Source organism: Chlamydotis macqueenii, chromosome 2 (genome assembly GCF_036417535.1).
Source record: "Chlamydotis macqueenii isolate bChlMac1 chromosome 2, bChlMac1.mat, whole genome shotgun sequence".
Lineage (NCBI taxonomy): Eukaryota > Metazoa > Chordata > Aves > Otidiformes > Otididae > Chlamydotis > Chlamydotis macqueenii.
In genome coordinates, this window is record NC_141557.1 from 21,228,981 (window position 1) to 21,248,080 (window position 19,100).

Sequence of the window (19,100 nt, forward strand, 5' to 3'; positions counted from 1 at the left end):
AAACCAAATCTATCATAGAAAGTAGAGCTGATTACAGTATTCTTATTTCTTTCTCCCAGAAATAATGAGCAATTTTTATGTATGTTCCTTAAAAATATTCAGGTTTACAGCAAAATTCAGAATATTAATATTTTGTCTGAGAACAGAAATATTTCAATATTGCAAAACCATAGCATTGCCAAAGGGGAGTTTTAATTCAAATGCTTAATTCACCTCTCTAAGATCTGTAAGATCTCTAGCATCACTCTGTCTGTGTAAGGTACTTGGTCCTTGTTACCTTACTACCTGAGCTTCTCACAGTCTTACAGTCCTCTGGGTATCTTTTCTCCCTATGGGAGTGTGATGTAAGAATATAACATTAACATCATCATCCTCATCTTACAGATCAGGAATTAATAAGGAAATGACATTTCTTTCATTACTGCAGACAGTTACAAGGTGATTATCTACAGCAGAGCTAACCACACCTTATGTTAAGTGGAGATATTGTCATTATAATTCAGTGAAGTTAAGGGCATAATTCATCTTCTCTTAAAGAAGATCTCCAAAACAGGACATAACATCTACTCCCCAGTATTCACTTCCCTCTAACATGGCCTAGGAATATTATCTCAGCTATAGATTCTGAGACTGGAAATGTTTAAAAGTAGAAGAGATTAACTGCTCCAAAGAAGAATAAGTGCTTGGCTAGTGTAAGCCAAATTACTTCCCACTCTCAGTGTTAAAGGATACTCGTATTTATTTTAATTAAAATAGTGTATAGCATTGTTTAGCAATAATCAAAGCCATGCCCAAGCCCTAGATTTTTAGGAACTGCAGAAATTATAACAGACAGCTGATGTCCTCAAGAAATAATAATAAAATGGAGAGAGGTTAGAGGAAAAACAATACTGTCTGTATCTGCAGATGGTCTGATGTCTAACTGATTTGTTCATGTTGAAATTTTCTGACAAAGCTAGGAATCAAGCTGTAGATGTAATCCAATGTATTAGCTACATAGAGTTCTATTTTCTAAAAGAGCATAAGTGAAAGAAGACAACATGATTTATTTTCCTACACTTTTTAAACACTCTATCAAACATCAGCCTGCTCAGGATTATAACTTGCCCAGCCTTGCACATACAGCCCTTCCAAGCCTATCCCACACTGCGCAGACTGCACATTGTTACAACACCCACCTGTTTGGGTATACATGACCACACAGTTTTCATCATTATTTGCAAAATTGGGTTCATTTGGAGCCCAGGCAACATAGTTCACTGGAGTTCCATCCATCCATCTGAAAGAAGTAATTTTGGGGGAATAATAAGTCTTAGCTGAATTAGTTCTTGGTAAAGGACGTATTAGAGCTTTAGATTTTAATTTTCCAATATCCTAGCTTACAAACATGTAATTGTTCTCTGGTAAAAGGAAAAGTATGATCTTTCACTTGGAATTAGTAAAAAATACCTCTATGTCAACTGCCTGCTCTGTTGACCTGGACCAGGTCTGAACTAATCATCTCAACTGATGGTCCCAGGTCTCCAAGCATTGATAGCCTACAGGAAACATGCCAGTGTGCACTGGACCTGGCCTTCCTTGGAGCACAGAAACACAAACCTAAGCCCAGTTTAGTAATTTCCTGGATCCAAAAGCAATAATATAAGATCTCATAGAGTAAGAGAGAGCCTTGAATCACAGACTGGGAACCAGGGGGAACCATTTTGGTTTTTTTAAAAAAAGGAAATCTTTAATATTATACAGCTGTTGCTTTCAGTTGTGCAACAATCATTTCCTAGTTTGGTGATTCACAAATTTATTCTCAAAAATAAAAAAAAAATAAAAAAAGTGAAGAAGCCTCAGTGTACTGGAAGGATGAGAGTTAAGTGGGGAATCTGCCAAGACTGAGAGCCTTCAGACAGCATCAGCTCCAGGGCAATGTAGTGTTTTCCAGATTTGGAGACTAAGCAACTATATGTGTATGTTTGCAAGTATACTGCAAATGAGGAATTCAACAGGATGCCCAACTGCTCCCCCTTGCAAATCTTCCAAATAAGAAAAAATTAATACATAATAAACTGGGAGGGATAACATAAAGACAAATAGTAGCACCATCATCCAACAGGGAGAAGATGGAAAATTAGTGAGGGAGCAAGGGAGAACTGGACAAATAACAGTGTCTGCTGAGCAGTGGATAGGATACAGAAAGCAGAAGCTCCAGGAGATGAGACTATCCAGTCTCTATGGCTTGTGGACAAGAAAGACATCCTGAGGCAACAGAAGGAAGGCTGAAATGGAGAGGCTGAGACTTATCTGACCTAACTTCAAATCCCAGGAGAAGGCACTATAAAAAGAAGCAGTGGGCAGCGGCGAGGTGGGATGGGGTGGGAGACAGAGGAAGAGAGGAGAACTGTTATACAGGAGAAATGTGTCTGTAAATCATCTAAGGCTCCATAGGAGGTTTAGGACATTCCTAGGGCCCTTTGTTTCTGAAGACATTTGCAGAAGAGCAATGACTCCATGAAGCCTGAAGCTGTCATGCCCTGGGCTCTGAAAGTACAACCTTCTGGAAATCACCCTCCAGACAAGGGCTCTCCTGTATTGATATTTCACCTCTAAAACCCACCGTGATGACTCACTGCAGGTTTTGAGCATTCTTTTTCTTCGATCTTTTGTATATGCAGTAATGTCTGCAAGTGCCATCTGGAACATCCTACAGACCTCCAACCAATTTTATCTTTCATCTAACAAGGAAAAGGGGATGACACCACACTGACTGTGAGTGAACATCTCAGCCTTAAAATACAAATGCAGAACATAAAATGAGAAGAAGGGGAAATAGATAGTGAAAATATTATGGGATAAGTGCTGCTCTGAGGATCAGAATTATATTTTAAAACTTCATGTAAAGACATGGCTATAGACAGGTTTTGTCAGTCATTGAACTTCAACAGTCTCTTACAGACAGGCATGCCAAATATTCACATTATTGTTTCGACAAGCTTAGTTTATTTTTACTTACCTGAATGTCTTATCAAGGCTCACACTTAAGCCAATATAAAAGTTATTTCCCCAGTCTTTATAGAAAGTCTAAAACACACACAAAAAAAATGAGAATTTTAATGAGCGGTAAGAAAACAGATTTCAAATCTCTTTAGTTTTAGTTGTGTAATTGCATAGTATGCAATGTGCAGGGAGTTGCTGAGATTACATGCCTGAACTGAAAAATGCAAATTTTTCCTCCAATTTCCAGTATTTAAATTTAAAAGGAAAAAAAAAAGAGCAGAATGAGATGAAAAAGAAATGGAGAAAAAGCTATGTTAAGAAGATAAGAACAACCTCTTAAGTAGGCTATGAAATAAAGAAATATTTTTAGAATGTTAGGAAAGCATAGTGAGAATTTGCCAAAAGGCTACAAGTAAATGGTGGATTTTAGTACATCATCATATGGAGGAAAGGGTGGAATCATATTTGGTTTTAATAGTATGAAACTATTTCCAAAAGAGTATATCATCATCAGGTTATTCTCTTCCTATTAGAAAAAAAAAATCTGACTTAAACCTTTTACTGAAGTGTTTTGATAAAAATAAGGGAAAAAGCTTTACTTGAATTCTGAGAAGAGAATGAGTTGGAAACAAAACATACTCAGTACCGATAGCTGTCAGCTAAACAGAGCAAGGTTTTTGAAAGCTGCACAGTGAGAGTGCTCTTGAAAAGCAGCTGAGGATTCTACATGTAGCAGTTTATCAAAATAATGATTATGGTAAAGCTCCTAAGTAGACAGGCCCATGAAAGCTGGCACAGATTTTTTTTTTTATGATGGAGATCAACTATCTAATATTTCATAAGCCATCTGAAAAAGGTGCTTCTGTGCAAGACAGAATGATGCGGTTTTGAAGTAAAACATGTTTCTTACGTATTTCCAAAGAAATTTTTTTTCACTTTCACTCTCAATAACAGCAAGATCACCACCATTCTTCCTGCAAAAGTCTCTGGCTTTTTCCATGGGCATTCGTTCCTTGCTGAAGTAGTACTCCTTGTGATTATATATTATCCAGTCATCTTCGCTAACAATATATTCATAATCTGCAAGGTAAAACATTAAGCAGTCTGTAATAGAAATTAACATCATTATATGTAATTTATTTCTGTTATTGGAAGTACAAGACTTACTGAATGTGGAAGTAGGCTCTGGTTTCAGTGATGCTCCTGCAATGTAAATCAATACCTGAGTATATTCTGTTTCTCAGACATTTCTCAATTAAATGTATTTATACAGTTGTTAGCAATTTAATTCCAAATAATAAAATTAATCTTAAGGGTTACTCAATATGTCAATTTTTGTCCCAGAATGTCTCAGAATATGTGAAAAAAAAAAGTGTTACACTCAGCAAAATACCATGTTAGAGCTGATGACAAGTTAAACTTACTGAAACTATGCCCAGCTTTAGGGCTGGTGTATTTCACTTCCTCAACACGCTGCATATACATCCCAAACTTACACGTGTATCTCATGAAGGAATTCATAGTTTTCAACTATTTTTATTTAAATTTAAAATTATTAAGTGTTTCGTTGTGCTTAATGGCACACCTAGCTCTAATACATGCAGATAGTGTGACCTGACCTGGAAAGAATGTTCTTACCTGCCCCTGTAAGTTGCTTAAGGAAAAAAGTTATCTTACCTTTTTTTATTTGGCAAACATAGTCTTGCATATGTTCACAAAATAAATCGTTCCAGTTCATATTAGTGTAGCCATTAAACACGACACATTTTTCATTTCCGTCATAATTATTTGGTTCTCCATTTGCCCATTTTTCAAAATTTACCTATAACAGAAACACAGCTTTGTTACTTTTTTCCTTTTAAAGTGAAACAATTGTCTTATATCATCCTGGTAAAGAAGAATGGACTTAATTTGATTTCATGATCTGTCTTGTGCTTTGGTGCCAAACCTTGTAGGAAGAAGGATGTGACCCTTGCATAGCATAATGATTTGTCTGTGTATTTATAAGCCATGTTAGTAAGCCAATAAGTTGTTGCCCTCTTTGATATCAGAAGATATTAAGTTCTCCTGTCAAGCTCTAAAAAGAAGTATCTAAGTACCTTCCTCTAACCCCTGGGTTGATTATCCAGCTCTGATGTTTCAACCCGAAACAATCCATCAGCGCTGCCATAAGAACTTGGGCCTTGCAGACCTTGATCTACTTAAGATGGCGAGAGCAACAAAGCCTAGCTTGTGCAGACATAAAATTATTTCTAACAGTAATGGCAAATGGGAATATAGAGATTAGTACATTGCTTAGATCAAGAGAGATATTCCATCACCTTTGGTGTTATTTCATTACTCCGAATGTCATAGTTATCTGTATACTATCAACTGTCAAAAGTTAAAAATTAATTCCTAGAGTGGATTTGGGTAGTGAAGACTTAAAGTCACTTGTGGCTTGTATAGGGGGAGTTGTGAGAGCTGTCTGCTGAGATATATATGGAAAATCAGACAAAAAGCTGGAACAATAAACTATTTACTCACTGGTGAGCCATCACTCCATACAAATCCACTGTCAGAGTCCAAGGCACTTAAACCCATCCAGTAAGATAAGTGAAGATAATCTCTCTTTCTGAATGATTAAAAATACAGACAATCAGACACGGTGTGAAATAGAGAAGGTGAATATACATCATTACATCATTCTCAGTGTTTTGACTCTTGAAGTATCATTTGAGACAGTCATATAAAGTAATCACTCAATAGCCATGTGGCATCGCATGTGGCAGGAAGCAGCGAAATATGGAGTTTCAAGGGAAGTCACAGGTGTCATAAGTCCATAAATACAGAGTTAAATGAAAGTATATTTTAAGGACTAGGTTTGACCAAGTAGCTTAGGCATCCAAATTCAGATGTCTCAGTACTCATAGGTTTGATTTAAATATTTATATAAGCACATCAATAGGTCAGGCTTTCCTTAGCCTCACAATTTTTCCCCTTAACAAAGGAAAGACAGCAGCAGAAGCTACTCTTTTAATCAAGAGTATTTCATCTACTGATCAAATACAAAAGAACTAAAAAGATAAGTTTTATCCCTTAGAACTAAACTCAGTTGAAACAAATTTTTGTGATCCTTCTTACATATTTGTGTGTGTTCAGGCTCCTACAAGGCACAGCACCACCTTCCCAGAAGCCTTTTTGCTCACCTCTTTCTACCCATTTCCTTCTGCCACTTTCCAAGGATATATAACTTCTTTGCAAAGTAGAAATTGATCACCAGAAATCCTTTATGTCTTTCAGAAAGGTCATTTTTAGATGTTTTTTTCCCCAGATATTTAAATGATGGACCGTGCATATACTTACAATTTAACTATTAGGTTTTGTTCTTCTTCACTGTGGATACATGCCAGATCTCCTCCGATGGCTCTGCAAAAATCTCTTGCACCAAACCATGTTTGCATTTTCTCCCTTCCTCCCTGAAAAATCTATAAAAAGTGAACAATTGAATACTGTCCTGAGTATTACAGAAATTTAGAAACAGCATTCTGGGCTTCTATCTTTCTTCTGGTTTCCTGATCTCTAGTTTTATCACTTACTAATTAATTGTGGAACTGTAAGTCTGTGATCATCTATCAAATCTGATTATTGCAACTTCGCTTTTCCTGTCATGTCAGAATCCCCATGACTCCAAGCTTCAATTCAACCTACTAACAGGACCTTTGAGCCCTTCCTCAACAAACCACCTGGGGATGGCTGGAGACGTGGTATCACGGACTACCTATTGGGTAGGCAGGGTGAAATTCACCTTGCACGCATACCTGAAACATATTCTCATTTGAAATGACAAGCATTTGCATTCAGAAGTTGAACACCTACTTTGAAGCAGGAGCTGCTGTGAGGAGTGGACTGCCATCCCTCTGGGCACGATGGGAGAGGGGTCGTTGCTGGCAGAGGAGGAGGGGTCACCCCTTCCACCAGCTGCTTGCAGAGAAACATGTTTGTTTCTTCACAGTTCAAAACATCCCATAATCCAGCTGAAGTTCCTGTTATCATGGCCACGCAGCCTGACTCCCTTCCTTCATGAAACATAAAATTTTTTAACCTTATTTATAAATAGCTGCATCTTCTCAAGGCATACTCTACCTAATTAAACATAGTCTGTCCCCACTGTGTTTGGATGCCAATAGCTCACAGCAGCTCATATGCATTTCAATTAAATCATAAATAAATTTTATCATATTCTTTTCACATTAGACTATGAATCACCTATCAAAACCATCAAACAACAAAGAGTGAATGACACCAACAGACACATGTTGTCCCAAATGGTCTACTGGAAGGAGCCACCATGATCTCCAGTTGAATCCCTTTAGTGCAAACAGAAAGTTGCTATGTTGTTTTTGTCACTTTATGCCAGCAGCATTTCAAAACCACTGCATAGCTTCCAAACCCTCACTTCTCAGGCTCCCAGAGCAGAAACTCGGTGGCCCCTCTGGCACGTACCAGGCATTCCTGCATTCCAGTGAGTGAAGGTGATCGCTTCCCCGCTGGCCCACCTGAACGTCCCCTGCTCCTCCACGTCTGAGAGACCAATCCAGAAATACTTTGCTGGATTGAATCCAATTACAGAAGTCAAAAAAGCTTGTTCATATCTGTGAAGAATAAGTACCACACTGATGTATCACATTTTATCATAATTTGTTCATTACTTCAAACAGTTTGTTGTAGCAAATTTGATAAAGATAGTGTAGGAGAAGATAAGTATGGATTGAAGCAAGGGTAATGATCTTACTTTCATAGTTCTAATTTTCATAGAAATTAATTTTTATTTTATATTTTGGTAGTGTAAATCATGTTTAGAATTTAGAGTGATTCTATTCTCTTTTTGTACTACACAATGAACAACACAAGCCAAACAGCACTTGTGTCAATGCATAAAGGTTATTCACTCTGTATAAATAAGTGCTACAGTGTTTTACTGAGCTTTATGATAAGGTCTAGATCTTTAAATCCTGTTACTCTGGGGAAAAAAAAAAATCTACTTTTATTCTAAAAAGGGTAAGTTTTCCAATCTGCCTGTTGCAAAGAAAAGGCTGAAAAGCTCAAATCTAGAGGAAATAAATAGTTCTGTGTTTGTCTGTTTATTTTGAGTTCAATAAATTTTAAAACAATTTGGCATTTCAGAGCTGTTGGGAGGTTGAGTCAATTTTCTAATTCCTAGGGTCAACAATACTGTAGGTGTGTAGGAGCAATGGCTTAAATGTTTGTATCGATGACATACAAGCCCCCAACGTATTTTGTAATACCTCTTCAGTTCTAACATAAATTTTCAGGCAAAGGAGTGGTGTTACACGCAGCACTATGAAAAATGGAGTAAGAAGAGATTTCTGCTCGGCCCTTCTTTCTTGGTTGCGTGTACGAAAGGACAAGAATTAAGTGTCCATACCTGTCTGTCACAGTAGTCAGGTAACCTTTGTTTTCCTCACAGATTTTTTTTGCATCTGAAAATGTTGCTGGTAACTGCCCCATGGAGTAGCAGAAATAGCCGTGCTTCATCCAGCCCTGCAAGTGTCAACAGCAGAGATGCACAGAGGGGCTGTCAGACTGTGCAGCACAGTACCCTTCCAAAGTTAATACTACACCCCCAGTCAAAATTAATCTCAGAAGCCATGAGAAGAAACAAAGAGGATAATCAAACACAGCTTTTGTAACCACAGCTCTGTGTCTTGCCTCTTGATAAAGGATGCACAAGGGGTCTTTGTGAGCAGTGAGCGGTGGTGATGACTCGGAGCTGGCGAGCAGGCTCACAGCTGCTTGCAGCTCCCTGCCCAAAGCCTGCGCTGCCTGCTCACTGTGTGAGTGTAGCTGTTGCAAGAGGCTACAAGCAGTCTGAAAAACAGTCAGCTCAAGTACTCCTGCCTCCTTCTTGAACTGAGAAGGCTGCATGCAGCCCAACACCAGTGAGTTACAGCATGAAAAAATACTGACGTGCTCCATGGAGAGCAACTTTTATGGGTGAAGTGACCAGTTCTGCACTAGGAGAGAGCTGAGTGAAGTGCGCACGTAAGGGAGGGGAAAAAAAAAAGTCAATCTACATTTTGATTAAATAAATTAAAAATTTCCCCATTAGTTGGAGAAGTATCCATACACATAAATTAACAGCTTTCTACAGCTCCACCAAGAACAGTCGAAGTAATATTCTGCGATACTCACCATCGTGGGAGTGAAAGTAAGACGCAGCGAAGTAAGAACACTGCTTTTATTTTACACTTACTTTCTGGCAGCCTGGGTAAGTAACCTCAGCTTCCCCTGATTCTTCTGCCAAAGGTTTCCTTTTACAGACATAACCGAGTTTCGTTTCACAAGCACTGTCAGCCCAGGATCCATCCTGAGCATGGTGAGAAGAAACAACACAGAGAAGTGAAATCTAGAGAAAATCCAGATCCAACAGGAATATTCACCATACTCAGAGAATCCTTCTCCCTTCACATGGCTGAGGCTGTTTCAGCTCTCTTCCTTGCCCTGATGCTTTCTCCAAAACTCCCAAATAGGGAACACAATAAAGACAGCGAGGGCCACGGTTCCTCAGAGGTGTGAGAATGAGGGGTGCGTGTACTGAAGGTTCAGTGGCTGGTGAGAGCAGGAAGAAACACACTCTTCCACTCTGTTCTCACCAGTAGAGTATTTGTTATGTTCCTATAACCAGATGACAATAGGAAGGAACTGCTGGATAAACTAAACAGAAAATACGAATAATGTCTCGTTTAAGTCCTTTTCCATAGCATTATAAGATGTCATTTTATGCTGAGTATAAAACAAGATAGAGGGGTTTTTTACCTAATTTTTTATGCCTCCAGTAATATGAGACTCCAAAGCAGCTCTAATAAATGTATATTTTAGGCAGTTTAGGGGAAATGTAAGAAAGTCTCTGCTCTAGGAATTGTACTGTGAATCTATGATCAGTCATGTTGAGTGTAGATGATGTGTTACTTCAACCAGTTTCAGACAGGACATTTGTTGTAACTGTTACAGAGCAGACCAAGTCTCACTGGTGCTCCACCATATGACTTCCCAGAGGTGGTCTCCAGTCTCCCTCCAGAAAAAGATATTCTGAATTAAACCAAGTTCATAAAACACTTTAAAACTCCTAACCCTTTTTTCTTTCTTTTTTTTTTTTTTTGGTCACAGATGGTTTTTCTTGGGAGCACAAAGGACGTAAGAAAGTATAAAAGTGCAAGAGTGGTTTTTACCTCTCCCTTCATAATGACGCAGTCTGCCTTATTCCGTGTGTGGGTTGGCTCTCCGTGATGCCACTTGGTGTAAGTCACAGGTGTCCCATCACTCCATTCAAAATACATTTGAACCCTGAAGTCATTTAGACCAATCCACAGCTCATCATCTGGCTCTGGGAACACAAAGGTAATTGTAGGTATGGGTATGTCTTAAAATGGAACAGTCACATCTCACACCCACTTTTAACTGAATAAGGACTTTTTAAAAAACATTTCAGATCGTAGTTACAATGGTTAAATGATTAATAGTAACAGTATAATTCCAGATAAAAAAGTGATCTGAAGGAATACTCACTGTACCCAAGCTGAGACACTGTGAAACTGTACTCCTCAATATTATGAATACTCGCCAGCTCTCCATCTTCTTTTCTACAGGAAGATTGGGCTTCTTTCCATATTTTGGGTGTTCTGTAAATTCTATAGCAATGACCTGCATAGGCCACCCATTCCCTGGGGCACTTAAAAGGCTTTAAGTCACCTAAAAAAAAATATTTCAAACAATTAATGAGCAGACCTGTTCAATGCTTTATTTTAATCGAAGAGAAAATCATCTGTACTGACGTGAATTTGAAATATTGGAACACATACTGGCAGAGGAGAGAAGCAAAAGTGAAGATCACACAAAGAATACAAACCAAACTTTTCCATCCCAATTGTACTGAGAGCTACTGAAAAACTCTTTTACAAGATTAAAGAAATACTAAGTAATTTAGCACTTAAAATTGCAGGTCAGAACTCTGTGTCAAATCCCCCTCAGTCAGGCTCTGAGTACAGCCGGGTTTTACAGGATAGGACCTCTTTTCCTACACAGGGACTTCATCTTGGTGAATCTGGGGTATTTTGTATATTTTTTCTCTGGAAACACCAAGTGCTCAGGGGCCAGTTGGACCCCATGCACAGCCCAAAGGATATATCAGAGAGCCCAGACACATTTATGTTATACCAGGTATGTCAGAAATCCTGGCTGCAAAAAAATGCCACACACTTTGCTCAGCGGCTACTTCTTGGTGTCAATTGAGTATGGCCAACCATCTTCCACTGCTTTGCAGGTTCATGTGGTCTGCACCTATAAAGTAAACTGAAGAGGGCAGGATGCGCACCCAGCATTGGCATGTCATCAACCACATCGTCCAATGCTCCTTGGACATGGTTTCAACCTGTGCAAACTTGCATTCCCCTAGGCAACATCCAGGCATGGTCTGGGGTGAGCATGGGTCAGAAACCGTTCTCAGTAAGCTGTCTGGATGCAGCCAGAATGTACAGGATGCCAGCTATGATGTGCCATCCATCCTCCAAGCCAGAGAACAATCTTATATGCTAGTATATATGCAGTTGAGAGAGTTACTGTAGAGTTAGTAACACGCTGGGAATTCCCAAGTGAAGTAACTGCACACCATCTTCTTCACATAGACAAGACCTAGTTTGCCTCAGGTGGAAAGGGAACCCAATTGGGAAAAGGTGCCAGTCTCACATTCTGAATTTTTCCTTTCAGAACAGAGGAAAAATGGTTAGAGAGAGCAGAGGGAACATGAACTCTGGCTCACATCTTTTTGCAGAACACATCTTCAGTGTATTTTTCAGAGCACAGGATATTCACCAGTATTTTGTGCTCTGGATAAAATGACTAAACATATAATCCTGCCTTCTTTAGTACACTGGGATCTTTCCAAAATGATGAACAACATCTAGACATCATCTTTAAAATGAGCCAGAAATGTAAAGTCTTCGATCCAGGTCAACAAGTGTAACCCTTTTGTTTTGACAATATACTGTCATTTCACATATGGCATCCTCCCAGTGTTTCTCACTCACTGAAAAAATAGCTTTATTTTTTTAACAACTTACCTGAGGCAATTGTGGAGGAATCTGAAGAGGAGTTTCTCTTCTGGCAGATATATCCCAGTTTCTGATCACACACCTTGTTTTCCCATTTGCCGTTCCTACCTTGGAAGGTCCCACACATTTTTCCAGATTCCACAGAGGGATTTCCTTTAGGAAAGAGGCATAACACACAGAGAGTCCCTCTATTGGTACTGAAAATTTTCACCTCATCACAGGAGGGAACAGACAAGTCTTTTGCAGCTGCAAAGCCACTGGTGTATCAATTGACAATTCCCAAGAGAGGAGATGAAGGAGGACCACTGGGATGCCCAAGGGGGCCGAGACTTGCTCTTCTCCTATGTACTGCTTAAGAAGAAATACAGTGTGTTTGAAGTACCGCAGCATACAGAAAACAACTTTATACAAATAAAGCTTTTATATAAACTCCTTATGGGGTAGTAGTTTTGCAAACAACTCAACATCCTTTATGAAATGCAGATTTAATTCCACGGGAGTGCTCACCCTTTGGATTTCCCTGTCGTCACAGGAGCTATTATGAAAATACATAATATGGCAACATGCAAGATGGTGACTTAAATCCTAAGAAGAGTGGATAAATGTCATAAGTAGTAACTGAGAAGAACAATTCAAAATATTTTTAATGCAATGTTTCTCTTCAGGTTTTTTTTCTCTTTACATTCTCTTTATATAATTTTTCATGAGATTTTCGTTTAGTTTGAATAATATGCCTGATGAGACAATTGTGAATGGAAAAAATACAGAATGAGCTGTAGAAATTTGTTTTTCATTGTTCTCTTAGACGAGCTATCTGATTTTTCTGGGAAATTCAGAATTAATGGCAATTCATCTCCAGTGTAATCCCTATTACTGTAATATTCTACATTTCCTATAATCCCCTATAATCTGTGAAAATTCTATGAAACCAAAGCAATTAGGTAACAGGAATTTGGGAAAGAGAAGAGAATTTTGGACTAGGAACTGATCATTGTTTCAGAAAAGTGCACTTACCTGGGGCCCAGTTTAGGTATCTGAAAGGATTGCCCCCAATCCACTGCCAGCCACTGTCAAGTGCACTGAAAAGACCAGTCCAGAGCTTCGCATTGACACCCAGGTCACTAGTGAGCCCTAAATGGCAAAAAGAAAGAAACACTCAAGTTACTAAATGTCTCTGATTTTGTAAAAGTCATCCAATAAAATTGGAAATAAAATTTTAAATTATGGGGAAAAAATGTCATAGTAGACTTTTTTTAACATAGATTGGATTTTTCCCACTATTCTAATACATTTTTGGTGAGAAAGTGACAAGCTTTTTAAGAATGTCACTAAGACCTATTTTCACAAGATAGATATAAGTATCCAAGTTAAAGCTCTCGCAACTGACCTACGTTTTAACCATATGCATTAATTTGTTTGTCTTTTTTTTACTTTACCTAATAAATACATTTCTTCATGACGGTCTGTGACACTTAATAATTCCGCATTCTGCTGCTGGCAGCTTTTTCTTGCTTGGTGCCATGTCAAAAGCGACTCTGAGTTTATCTGATAGCGGGTTTCTGTCACGGGATTTGTTTTCCACAGGTTATCATGGATGGTGTCTGTAAAACATGAGAACAGCATCTTCACAAGATAATCATACTTGCTAACATAGGAAATAAAATCTTAATTGTGGACTAAAACTATGTAACTGCGTGATTTTTTTTTTACACGTAGTTTGCCCCACATATATACGTTGTCCATTCAATAATGATAACACGTGAATAACATGAGGAATTATTTCTCCTTACAAACCTATTTTTTCTAGATTCACTCTGTTCTTTCTTTTTTTATATAACTCATCTACTTCTCTCACAATTCAGTCTACATTAACCCACTCACTGATATATTCTACCTGTACATACTTATTTCCCTATTCCCTATACAGAAAATCTTGGTCATCATATCCATTTCTTACCTTGGGACCCCTTTTATGCTCTCCCAGACCTCCCAGCATGAAAGAAACAATCATTTGCTATCAGAGGTGAAGCAGGGGTAAAGGGATAAAGTATTTATCATAGAATCATAGAATAGTTTGAGTTGGAAGGGACCTTCAAAGGTCATCTAGTCCAACCCCCCTGCAAGGAGCAGGGACATCTCCAACCAGATCAGGTTGCTCAGAGCCCCATCCAACCTGGCCTTGAATGTTTCCAGGAATAGGGCATCCACCACCTCTCTGGGAAACCTGTTCCAGTGCCTCACCACCCTCACTGTAATTTTTTTTTTCCTAATATCTGATCTAAATCTATCTCCCTCTATTTTGAAACCATTACCCCTAGTCCTGGCCCTACTGAACAGCCTCTCCCCATCTTTTCTGTAGGCCCCCTTGAGGTACTGGAAGGACACAATAAGGTCTCCCCAGAGCCTTCTCTTCTCCAGGCTGAACAGCCCCAACTCTCTCAGCCTGTCCTCATAGGAGAGGTGCTCCAGCCCTCTGATCATCTTTGTGGCTTCCTCTGGACTCTCTCCAACAGATCCATGTCCTTTTTATGTTGGGGGCTCCAGAGCTGGACACAGTATTCCAGGTGGGGTCTCACCAGAGCAGAGTAGAGGAGTAAAATCACCTCCCTCGACCTGCTGGCCATGCTCCTCTTGATGCAGCCCAGAATGAGGTTGGCCTTCTGGGTTGCAAGCACGCATTGCTGGCTCATGTTGAGCTTCTCATCCACCAGCACTCCCAAGTCCTTCTCCTCAGGGCTGCTGCCAATCCATTCTCTGCCCAGCCTCTATTTGTGCCTGGGATTGCTCCGACCCACGTGCAGGATCTTGCACTTGACCTGGCTGAACTTCATGAGGTTGGCACAGGCCCACCTGTCCAGCCTGTCAAGGTCCCTCTGGATGGCATCCCTCCCCTCCAGCGTGTCAACTGCACCACACAGCTTAGTGTCACTGCTCATGTCCTGCTTCCTTCCATTTGCTCCGGCCCTTTTGTTCTCTGCTCCATCCTATGATACACCTCTGTCTCCTGCTTCCTTATATCTCACCTTCCTCATCCATTGCACTTTTTTCCACCTTTTAGTTGCCGACTTTCTTTTCACCTAGTCCTAGGGGTTTTCTCTGCCTTTTTCCATCAGTCCCAGTCACTACCCTGACAATACTTTCTATATCTACCACTTTCAGGAGCACAGTAGGCCTAGTCATCTCTGCTGGAGAAACAGTGAGAGTGAACAGCAGAGACCTCATTTTTAACTTTGCATAGCTCACCAGTGAACTGCACTAGCCAGAATCCAGCTTGCTGTCCAATGTTACATCCACATTCCAAGGAGATTTTGACCATAAGAGTGGATTAAACTTTTGTTTAAAGCCTTTTCTGAAATCTTTATAAACAAATTACCTTTTAATGGACAATATCCAAAAAGCTGATCTTTATCATAATCTGAAGAAGTTGCACACCAGAGAGATCCTGCACTGTCACTCCGAGGGATGCACTCCGCGTACCATTTACCATCAAGCTTAAAAGGAAACACACAAGGTGCACCAAAGGCATTTCCTCCTAATGTATAGATATCTATGGAGAGAAACATAGAGCAATAGTACTCAATTGGTATCAAATGATCACCACAGTGTCTGCTCATAGGCAGCTCTCCATGAACACAGTTGAGTTGTGAAAGAGCTGAACACATCAGCACTTCATTTTTATAAAGCCTTCCAAGGCTGTTATGTCAATTACACATGACTATGGCAAGCTATTCAGAATTAAGACTCTCAAACAACCTTTATTTAGCTCTCAGACTAATTTCTGTCTAATTTTTTCTTTTCATTGCTATCTGGACTACTGTGTCTTAAGTGCTCATGACTCAGCTTCTCCCATTGCGTACATACTTCTGTCCTTTGACCACATTTGAGATCTCTTTTTGTCATGGTCAAAGAGGTTTGGAAAGATACCAGAATATTTTATTTGTCTTCATAAGAAGAAATTTTATCTTAAATTTTCAAGTGACTGCTGGGAACTGACCCTCCCATCTCTATGCAGTCTAATTCACTGCTATCTGAAAAAAAAATTATGACAAACTTCTTTCCAGCTGGAACTACTGTAGAGCACAGCAAGAATTTCATCCCTTGTTATTTAACATCCCACCCTGTCAGTGTCACAGTAGAAAGGAGGTGAACACTTGAGCCTGGATGCCCACTCTACATAGCCAAAGAGGGATAATAATGCAGGACAAGGAGATCTGACTCTCCAGCCTTTCTTTGTTAGGGAATTAGGCCTTATTGCATCTTAAACCATTCAAGTATTGTTTTGCATTCTGTTTTTTCCTACATTTTTCTTCTTGCTAGGTGTGGGAAACACCAGGTAAACACTGTTAAAAGTGGATCACAACTATGTTAACTAGAAATTAACTTCTTAGAGACAGTACATTGTCAAACGAAGTAATAGCAACAATAAATATTTAAATACAGTGCAATCACCATTTATTCTACAAATTGAGCAAACATATTTTGAAACAGTCATAAATGTCCTCCCACTGTTACTGTACAAACAGAATTCCCATTCTCCCTTATGATTACAACATAGGCCTTTGTCATTTAATTCTATCACTTGACAGAATTGCACTTTCCAGATTATGCAGACATGTATACAGTCATATTTGCTTTGCATTTCTACTCCTTATTTGCAGTCAGGTCTGCTACTGATGTCACTGTAAGAAAAGGGTTGCTGCATTCCACCCTGTGGAATACTTTGTAAATAGGGGCAGACAAGTTACCTAGAAATAGAGATTAATTTTCAGTACTCACCCTCATAGCGCTGGGAGCATACACTGTCTGTAGTTCCATGGATTTTCCACCTGCTCCCTTTGCTCGATTCTTTGGACAACCTGATTTTTTTCCCCTTCCCTTTGCCATAGTTGAAAAATAAATCCTTGCCATGGGTTGCAAGCATCTCATTTCTACACTCCCACCACTGGAGCTCATTTGTCCTGTTACAGGATTCCAACGTGATGGCAGCCTCGTCATCCTTGCTGAGCACTCCCAGGCACAACTTGAGCGCCACACTCAGCAGCTGTGTGGCAGAGACCCACCTGAACTTTTGAAATTTATTGTGCTCATCACAAGTGGTCGTTATGACCGAGCTAGAGTTCTGGGCTTGGGCACAGAGCTTGCTATCTTCATTATAGATGGAAAATATTCCGCTATCTATAAAATAAAATGAGAATGCAAACACCTGAGGAGATACTTCATAGGACATAAGTCAGTTACTTGCTATTTGACAGTCTGATACAATAAAAAATTTAATATATAGAGTCCATAGAGAAAGAAGTCAAGGGAGGTTAATCATCAGTATGAAGGATAGTCATCAAAATGTTCTTAAGATGCAAGAAACACAAAAGCTGAAAATATAGCTCTTTTAAGAGATATTGCTCTTTTTCATATCCTTACTGAAAGCATATTTTTCTCAAAATCCCGTTCAAAAATGACCTTTATTAAATTTCATGAGTTCTTCAAAGTTCCACCACCACACAGCATATCAAACAGACTTTAATTTTGCAAGTAAAAGGACTTTTTGCTTTAGAGCTATTAAAAATGGCTTCATACTCAAGATTCCGCCGTTTATATATTTGGAATGACATTGTGGTTTTCAGCTCATCGAGCAAGTGGGTTATTTGTCATTTTTGGGTAAATTTTTTTAAAATTTTTGGCAACTGTGCAAAAAGTTGTTTCTTCACAGAGTTTGACTTGTGAGTTTCTCAGGAGGGAAGCCACAACTTGCAGCATCATCACTTCAGTTCTGAGCACAGTTAAGCTAAGTAAGGATCCCAAGTGCCATTAATAGCTACACTCGTAAATAGAAATGTGAGACACTGCGCAACAGGGTGTTGTTTCCTAAGACCAGCTTCAGAAAAGGGCCACAATTTCAGCCTGCCACAAACTTTGACCATTTCTGCAGCTCACCTTGCATCCCTGAGCTCCCCTGTAAGCAATAGCAACATCACCTAACTCTCTCTGCTGGGCCATTGATCTTTGCTACCACCCAAGGTTTCTTGCCAGGGGTGGAAGAGTTAAAAGGGGCTTCATAACCCTCCACATCCCAGAGCTGCCAGGGAGTGGTAAAACAGCCTCAGTGATGTTTCTCTGAAAGGCTGAACAAGTCAGATGGCATTTCCCCCGGCTCTCCTGCTGCAGTGGTTCTTGAAAAGGTCAGCAGAGAATGGGTTAGAGCCAGCTTGGTCTTCCTCAAAAACATGCACAGAAGAAATTCTCCTGCAGTGGATTAGATCAGTGTTGGATCGTCCCTGCTGCCATTCAAGCGGTAGCACTGGACTCCTGTGGTTCTCTAGCTGGGAGCTTCCTGTGGGAAAGAGCTGCAGACACAGCATCATTTGTTTTACTCTCAGCAGTAGGAGTGTCTGAAATCTTACAGATGGAAGCCGTTAAGGTCCTTTCTAAAGCTATCAGCTTGGAAACAGCATTCCAATGCAATTCCAACAGCATGCAATGATCAGTATGCCATAGCCTATATGAGCTGTCTAAGACACTCAAAGCACATATCAGGCAGTGGTTCTGTGCGTGCTGAGAGGACACTGCCCTGTACGTCTCAGCTGTTCAAACCTCCCATGGAGTCATTTCAGATCAGCTTTTGTCTGCATTCAGCTGGCTGATTTTCAAGAACCAGCACTGTCAGGTTATGCACTTATCTGGTGGCATATTTTTTCCACTCAACCACCACCCTGAAAACTGGATTAAGGAAACAGAATGCCTATACAGATACCACCCAATTTAAGAAGTGAATAAAACTGTTTCAAATTTCATGCTGTGACTAGGTCTAAACTCACTGTCCACCAAGGAGAACATCAGGAAAGCACAAGAAAGAATTTGCAAACCGCCATACTCAGCAGAGTACAAAGACTTACCAGACATTTGAAGAGATGTGCTAAAGGAAAAGAGAAAAATCAGGAGCAGGTAGAGAGCCATGGCTAAATGTTTCGCTCCCTTCTCCCTTTCACCTCAAATTGATGCTGAAGACCA

The 19,100-nt window shown here is 39.6% G+C and overlaps 1 protein-coding gene across 1 annotated transcript in view; it reads right to left on the bottom strand.

Moving 5' to 3' along the window:
• The window catches only part of LOC104480929 (macrophage mannose receptor 1), a 35,837-nt gene extending 16,737 nt beyond the window's left edge, over positions 1-19,100 (bottom strand). Inside the window, exons 1-19 of the mRNA XM_086742202.1 lie at positions 18,986-19,100; positions 16,872-17,270; positions 15,469-15,642; positions 13,532-13,696; positions 13,110-13,226; positions 12,105-12,248; positions 10,555-10,737; positions 10,218-10,372; positions 9,242-9,355; positions 8,414-8,529; positions 7,471-7,619; positions 6,844-7,043; positions 6,331-6,452; positions 5,512-5,599; positions 4,663-4,807; positions 4,153-4,188; positions 3,896-4,065; positions 3,002-3,069; positions 1,179-1,279 (exon numbers count right to left, since the gene is read on the bottom strand). Of these exons, the coding sequence (XP_086598328.1) occupies positions 1,179-1,279; positions 3,002-3,069; positions 3,896-4,065; positions 4,153-4,188; positions 4,663-4,807; positions 5,512-5,599; positions 6,331-6,452; positions 6,844-7,043; positions 7,471-7,619; positions 8,414-8,529; positions 9,242-9,355; positions 10,218-10,372; positions 10,555-10,737; positions 12,105-12,248; positions 13,110-13,226; positions 13,532-13,696; positions 15,469-15,642; positions 16,872-17,270; positions 18,986-19,046 (2,707 nt within the window). The 5' untranslated portion in view covers positions 19,047-19,100. The remainder of the gene's footprint in view (positions 1-1,178; positions 1,280-3,001; positions 3,070-3,895; positions 4,066-4,152; positions 4,189-4,662; positions 4,808-5,511; positions 5,600-6,330; positions 6,453-6,843; positions 7,044-7,470; positions 7,620-8,413; positions 8,530-9,241; positions 9,356-10,217; positions 10,373-10,554; positions 10,738-12,104; positions 12,249-13,109; positions 13,227-13,531; positions 13,697-15,468; positions 15,643-16,871; positions 17,271-18,985) is intronic.